The sequence below is a fragment of the Brassica rapa genome, chromosome A09 (genome assembly GCF_000309985.2).
Source record: "Brassica rapa cultivar Chiifu-401-42 chromosome A09, CAAS_Brap_v3.01, whole genome shotgun sequence".
In the NCBI taxonomy this organism is placed as follows: domain Eukaryota; kingdom Viridiplantae; phylum Streptophyta; class Magnoliopsida; order Brassicales; family Brassicaceae; genus Brassica; species Brassica rapa.
The window spans coordinates 25355019-25363322 of record NC_024803.2 but is presented as its reverse complement, the minus strand read 5'-3'; the positions used below and the strand labels follow the sequence as shown (position 1 = coordinate 25363322).

Here is an 8304-nt window from a genome sequence, read left to right as displayed (position 1 = left end):
ATAATCTGTATTAAAATCAGGGGCCAAATCTATTGACACCAGCCAAAAGCCCATGATATGAAGTGTTATTTTGTCAACTCTGTTACAAAAAACACTTGAACGATTATCGTTTGAAGAGAAAAAATAGTAAATTACAAAAACTCCAAAAGAGATATTAGGTGTTCAATTTGAATTTAAATTTAGTTTCGGTTCGTTTTTAAGGATTTAAGTATTTTGGTTTATAAAAATTAACCATCATATTAAAACTATATCTACATTAGTTTGGTTTAATTTATATATTGTCAGTCTTCGATCTATTTGATTTTATACCACCAAATCATAAATATTATTTAAATTTATAATATTTTATATGATTAGAAAATGGATAATATTAAACACACAAATATATTTTCAGTAACCTAATTTTAAATAAAAATTTATTTCTGTTTTATATAAATATAAAAAAAAATAGTAAAAAGATTAATAATTATGATAATTATCATATAATAAACATGATAAAAATTAGTGATATCGAAATATTTTAAATTAACAAAATTTAACATAAAATAGATATGTCATTGAAACATAGTTTATTTAGTTTGGTGAAAATGAAAAAAAAAACTTAACCTTCGAAAAACATTTAGTTTGGTAAAAATAAAAAAAAACTTTCGAAAAACATTTTCATTAAAATCAACGGCTAATTCGGTATTTTTAAAATAATTTTTATATATATATATATTTTTTTTGTCAACAATTTATATATATATATATATATCATTTATATTATATAATTGATCAGATATCTAAATTACTATCCTTAAAGTAATCATTTATTGGTTTATCCGGATTGATTGGTTTATAACCGAATTTTATCGGTGTACTGCGATTTAGGAAAAAAAACATTTGATTTATATGATATTGGCTGATCCAAACCACTTTCTTTATTTTTTCTTTATTTTGGTTCAGTTCGTTTTAGTTGGTTCACGTTTATTGTATTAAACATCACGAATTATTAGTAATACTAATTAAATTTCTTCGGAGTTTGGCTATTCGAGTGAAACAAGAGAAACACATATATCAATAACTAAATGAAATTGACAAACGTTTGTGTCCCCAAACTTAACTGCGATCGTTTGCCTTTTCTCTTTTGTTCTGCATCTTTTCTTTGCAATTAATAAATAGTGATTTCCTTTAATTTTTCCTCTCTCCCACTAAAATTTGTGTCAACGACCATTATCGCAGTGATTCACAGACAAAACATGGTCATCCCATAAACACTTTTTACTTACCACTATCAAATAGATCAAAAAATAATTTCAAACTTATTAAAAATGAAAGATACAAACCCAGTGCGTAGCGCCGGCAAATCACTGGTTCTAAACTATAAAATTTACAGTTTACATTTTTCAGATAAGCATTACAAATAGGGAAAATTTGGAAAAATGCCATAAAATGAGATTTTATTTTTAAAACTACACCATATTTTTAATTTTTTTGAAAACTACAGTTATTTATAAGTGAAGTGACTAAATTAACCTTATTGAAAGTAGAAAATTTCAACAGTTAAATAAAAAAATAATAGAAATAAAAAAACGATTGATTTGGTATACAAGAAAATCGGAAATTTGGTATGATTTGTTTAGAAATTCTGGTTTTCGTAACTATCAAATCAGTGTAGTTCTTTTTTTCTTTTGTATCTGAAGAGGAAGACGTGCCAACATAATTTTGGAGTTTGATATTTTTTTTGTTATAAACTTTCGACTCTTAGATACATTTGATAATCACCACAGTTTTCTTATTTCATCAAAATTTAGGGCCATATCGTAACAATAGCTTCATGTGCTTTGGAAATTAAGAGATTGCCTTCTATCTCCAGTTGATATATCAGTAGTTGTCAAAAGAACGAATGTGGTGTCAAAAAATTAGTCAAACTCTGACTCTATTTCTTTCTAAGATCATGGCGAAATGCAAAGATATCTATAGTAGTTTCTCAGATAGAATAGTTATTCACTCTGCTTCTTTGACAACTTTGGCTTTTCTTAATATAACACGAGTATACATAATTTGGAATACATATATAGCAAATAACATATCTTTTAATTTCTTCGCTAGGTTTTCTTATACCCAACTCTCATAAAGTTCATGATTAAACAACAGGTTTTATAGTTCAAAAACACTTAATAACAAATACGATAATAGGGTTTTACGAATACTCTTTATATAAGATTGTGTTTTACAGTTTTATAGTTACCCATATATATTTTGAATATATTCTAATTTGCTAAATTTGTTATATATTCAGTAAAATTATCTCAAATAACAATCTCGAGTTTTTCACTCTTAAAATGTTTTGAATTTAAAATTCAAAAGGGCCAAATAATCTTATAAGACATAACTAAGTGTAGTTTTCAAAATAATATTAAAACAGTATATTTTTCAAATTTACAATCTTAAATAGGGTAGTTCACAAATTATCCCTTACAAATATCAATTTATAAATTAAGTTTTAAATGAATCCACTGATACTATGATGGGTGCAATGTCTATTCGCAGGAGTCTATCACCTTTACATGCTGAATGTGAAGCTTTGATATGGGCGATGGAGTGCATGAAGACCCTACAAATTACAGAGGTGGTATTTGCAACTGACTGCTCTCAATTGGTGAAGATGGTGTCTACACCAACAGAATGGCCGGCGTTCACTACACATATGGAGGAGTTTCTGCGATGTAAGTATTTCTTCCTCAACTTCTCTATCCAACATATTCCAAGGGCACAAAATACTCTGGCGGACAAGTTAGCACGAGGTGCTAGGACTTCGCCATCTGCTATGGTTTATGTTGATTCAGTCCCCCCGATGTGGCTCTCGGATCAGGGATCCTCTTAGTTTCTTTTTTTTTTTGAACTAAGGGCTTTCAATTTAAAACTTAAACTATTACAAGATAAGATTGGAAATCTTATAGTTTGGAAAAGCTGGAATGAAACAAGTTTCATGTAAGAGTGAATCTCAAACCAATGAAACAACAAAGGTTGAGACTAGATAAACCATTGATGGTGAGAAGGACACTAGCTAATGATAGGAGCCACGGCCTCGTCGGCCACGGTTTCCTCTCCCTCGAACTGACTTCCATTCCATGTTTTGGTACTTGATGGGAGGCTTTGACTCTCTCCCACCTCTAGTCAAGCTGAACGAGTTTGAAAGCTCAATTTCAGCTTCATCCACTTCTTCTAACACTGTAAAACGAGAAGGACTCTCAAAGGCACAATGATTAGTTGATGTGGTTAAAGGATCAATAACAGAGGACTCTAGGACCTTGTTATTGATAATACTTGATGGAGAGGTTTCCATAATCTGTGAATAAGTGGGAGTAGACTGTGCATCTACTAATGTGGAGTAAGCAGGAACTGATTTAAGCGGAACAATGGGCTTCTCTTGTTGTGAATGAGAAGAAGGAGATAAAGTTCCAAGCACAGCGACAAGGCGTACCTCTTCTAAGACGTGGCCCGACTCTGGAGTAGGAATCAATAGGTTTTCAATAGCTTTTGGATCCTTTGGATGCATAGCCGATGATGGTGAAGCCGAAGTATCCTTTTCATGTAGAATAAGATCAATATCCACAACAGGGATCTCACTAGGAACATCTTTTGTCTGTGGCAGCACGGCTGAATCGTTAGCCGGCTTAGAATGTAAGAGGCATCTCTTTGCTTTGTGGCCAAGTCTACCACATCTTTCACACGTAGATGGAATCCACGTATATTCAACATCAACAAGAAATATACTACCTTGCTTATCATCAAGTGCAATAAGCTTCGGAAAATCTCTATCCAGCTCCATCTCAACTAAAACTATTGCTTCACCCATACTGGTTGGATCAAGTCGAGGCTTGTGTGTAAGAATAGGTTCTCCAAGTCCTGAAGCAACATGACTTATTCCTAATCTCGAGTAGCAACAATCAGGAATATTCTTCAAATTTACCCATACCGGAAGAGTAGAGATTTCCGGGATTTTGAAAGAGCCTTCTGGAGTCCACGGTAGAACGAAAAGCAAGCAGTCATCTATATGCCACACACCTCTTTGAATAACCCAATGACGAGTAGGTTCGTGCGGGATACGAAACATGAATGACGACTCACCAAGTTTTTTGCAACTAATCTTACAGCTTCTTCCCCAGATTCTATTTACCACCGCATGAACCAGACCACCTGGGGGAAGAGAACACCTGTGAAACTTGCCGATGATATACTCATCTTTATTCTCCGGACCAAGCTTAAGCACTTTGGTGTACCATCAAGCCTGTAAGTTGGAGTGGCTGCCCGGTAAAGGTTTCGAGATTGAGGACTTAATCTTGCGGCCCAAGGGAATCGAAGACTACCATCAGGTTTTAGCTCCGGTGGAGGAAGCTTCTCAATCGGAGGCTGAAGAGTACGAGTTGGATGCTTGCTCTTTGGTTTCTTGTTTAAGATCTCATCTGTTAAGAACGGCCAGAGAGCTGCTAACTGATTCCCAATTAGTGTTGGATCATAGTTTTGAGGAGTTGATGGTTCAGGAGGAGTAGCAGGAGGTTTGAAAAGAAGAGGCTTTGCCCAAGCTCTCAATGTAGGGATGAATGTAGTTGTAGCTTGAGTAGAATTTTCAGATGGCGTTGTTTGTGCATCAATGACATCAGAAGTTATAGTTTCCTGTTGCTGCGACTGAGCTGACTCCGAACTGTTAATGATAGAGTTAATGACAGACGGAGCACTGCAATCATCTTGAGAACCAAGCGTGACATTGCCTTCTGAAGTTGTAGATGTTTCTTGAACTCTGACACTAGCTGGTGCCATCAACTAAGAAGGAGGATCACAAGCTTGAACAAGAACAGAACCTGAACCCAGAGGAAGATCTACGGTTCGGTCTTGAGAGGTTTCAGCAGTCAACAAAGCTGATGAAGACAGAGTCGATGGCATAGACAAAGACCGCGACAACGGTGAGGATGACGTGGGAAGAGACAGAGAGTTGGCGACTACAGGAGATCCATTGTTCGAATCCATCGGAGCCGACGGAGAGCCACTGATTACAGAGTTGATGTTCTGCAAAAGTGACGAAGGCGGAGGAGCTTCAATCCCAGACTCCATGGCGAGAACAGGAGAGAGGTTGGTGAATAGGAGTAGAGAAGGCTCTGGAACTAGTCTATCAGCAGCGATCACACCGGAGCTTGCCGAATTTCAAGTCGGGAAGTGAGTTAGGGTTTGCCTTTCTAATCGCTATTAGGGGGCGCGTACAAAGGCGCGTGTTGTTTTTAACTTTTTAGATCCTCTTAGTTTCTTAGTATTTTGTTGTAAAAAATAATAATTAAGTTTTAATAAGTACATGCATGATTAACAGCATCCATATATAATAAACTATTGATGATATATCTTTAAATATATTATAATTTATATAAGTGACAATTAGGTATACAAATAATATAGGTGACAACTATGTACTATATAAAAATATATATATAATTTTCTACTAATCGAATTCATGTCCACCCCGTGCACCTAATTTTGATTATTTAATCTATGTTTCATTTGCTATAGCACCATCGTCGTTGCTTCTCATGAAGTTATCATTAGTTGTCAAGCGCACATCATTACAAAGGAAAAGCTGGAACACGATATTGAATGACAGGGTTAAGTGTTGATTCGATCCTACGTGCATTTAATTGACTTCTATCCGTAATTCCCTTATAGATCTAAATTGACTATTCTTTTATAGAAACGTATATTTTTATTTTTATTAAAATTAATGCTATCTTCACCTAGTGAAACATAAATGCAAATTGACAAAAAAATGAAAACATAAATAGAAAAAATAAATTCTATTCTTAAGGTGTCGGGTAGCCATTCAGATTTATTCAAGTTAAAAAAATTTGGAATAAAGATTTCAGTTTCATTTGCTTTTTTTTTTACATAAATTTTGGTTTATTCAGGTTTAAAAATTTTGGAATAAATATTTCAGCTTCATTCGCTTTTTTTTATTTATAAATTTTGGTTTCAGTTCGTTTCAGATCTTTCAAGTTCGGTTCAGATTCAGAGAATTGGTTTAAATTAATTTTAAAAATTTATAATTCATCATATGCTTTAAATTTAAAATTTCTCAAAATATAAAAACATATATCCTTACCTATAAATTTGAATAATGTATGCCAAATTACTTACCTTAACATATAAATTTGTTTGGATTGAATATTTGGATAGAGAATCAATATATATTTCAACTATTTTTGGTGTTTTGAGTATTTTAAGCTATTTTATACATTTATTTTTAACTATATGTATATACTTTCAAGTATTTGGACAATGTCAAAATATCTTATATATTTTGAATATTTTTATATATCCTAAATTTTAAAATAATCAATATACTTAGGTTTATAAATCTATTTCAGATACAAACAGGTATCCGAAATATTTTGGTAAGGATCAGGTTCGTTTTCAATTTTCTAGATACCAAAATTTTGAAAATGTTTGAATATTTAACCTAGGCCTGGGCGTTCGGGTCTTCGGGTCGGGTTCGGACCGGTTCCTTTCGGGTTCGGGTCTTTCGGGTCCTAATTATTTAGACCCAATAGGTACTTAGAAATTTTCGGTTCGGGTTCGGGTCGGTTCTTCTCGGGCCGGGTCGGTTCGGATCTATAATAAAATACCCATAAAATACCCATATTTTTCGGGTCTATATCGGGTCCGGATCGGGTTCGGGTACTTAGAATCTAAAAAAGACATGACATACCCAATTCTATCAAATTTAGTTAATATTTGTCATATATATCTAAAATTTTACAAAATAACCTAAATGAAACTATTAATAATTAACATAAAACATTTTTAAACTCTAAATTTTACATTTTAAAGCTTCATATTACTTAAACAATATTACAAAATAATAACAAATGTTGTTAACAAAAGATATTTCAAATAAATCATAAAATAATATATATAAAATAGAACACAAAAACATTATAGTTTTAGATATACATGTTTTTAAGTCGGGTACAAATCGGTTCTTATCGGGTCGGATCTATTCGGGTCGGGTTTTTTTGGGTCCGGGTCTATTCGGGTCGGTTCCTTTCGGTTTCAGGTCCATTCGGGTACAAAAAAATTAGACCCAAAAGGTACTTATAAATTTTCGGTCCAGATTCGGGTCGGGTATTTTTGGATCGGTTCCGGTTCGGATCTTCGGGTCCAGGTTAAAATGCCCAGGCCTTTTAACCAATTTTGGTACAGTTCAATACTATTTTTCCGAATCGGATTAGATACGTTCTTCGGATTTACATATTTTTCCCAGCCTTATCATATTATTTTACATATCCTATAATTTTCAATCTTATCTGATTGCTATAATATTTTTTTTCCATTTATAACCATTGTTGATTTCTCACTTATCCAAACTTTTTTCTACATATCAAAATCTAGACTTGATTACACTGAATACTAAAAATCTATAAATTTACTATGAATTATAATAACTTTAGAAAAAGAAATCAGTTTTTGATGGTACATTTGCTAAAACCAACCCAAATATTCAAGTCAAATGTAAAAGTGTACCTCACTTTCAGTCAAATGCAAAACCAACCTAAAGGAGTAGTGAAAGTACTATTTCACCCTTATGACCAAACAAAAAACATAAATGTATTTTACGTTTCTATCCTTTGGAAGTCTACACGTAATAAAAGAAGTCTACATATATATAGACTTCCTACGAAGTCTACTTTATATACTTGTTTTGTAGTCTACACTCTAATTTGGTCTACTAATTTAATTTTGAAAATGTATAAAAATAATTATTGTGATATTTTTAACTAATCATCAATATAATGGATAATATGAAGTAAATAAATTAAAATTTCATATAATCGAACAATTTTGAAGAATATATACTAATTTGGTTATCATGTGCTAGACTATGTTCATAGTTTAGAAACAAAAGGTTCTAACATGTTATGTCTTTTAGTAGTTGATTTCATAGGGTTAGATTTTAGATTTTGTTTTTTTTTTTTGTTTTATTAACTTAAATCTGCATATTAATGTTTAGTAGTTTATATTTTGTATAAATGAGACTTTTTGATTATCAAGCAAAACATTTAGGGTTTGATATTTGTGGTTTAGGGTTTCGTAGACCTACAATAAAGTCTATTTATCTGAAGACGTCTTTTTCAGTCTATATTTTTCAATTTGTTTTACAAAAAATCATTATATTTAAACTAAGTTAAGTTCCTTACGAATAAAAAAGTGAAATCATATACTATAACTATTAAAAAATAAAGAAATAAATTTAATAAATTATATATTAAAATTATTGAA

The 8304-nt window shown here is 32.1% G+C and overlaps 1 protein-coding gene across 1 annotated transcript; it reads right to left on the bottom strand.

Moving 5' to 3' along the window:
- Positions 1–728: 728 nt before the first annotated feature.
- Positions 729–7596, bottom strand: LOC117128397. The gene is made up of 2 exons (XM_033280644.1): positions 7214–7596; positions 729–6484 (listed from the first exon to the last, which is right to left on the bottom strand). Exon 2 carries the CDS (start codon positions 4097–4099, stop codon positions 3050–3052), a length of 1050 nt encoding a protein of 349 aa, XP_033136535.1. The 5' UTR covers positions 4100–6484; positions 7214–7596; the 3' UTR covers positions 729–3049.
- Positions 7597–8304: the final 708 nt, after the last annotated feature.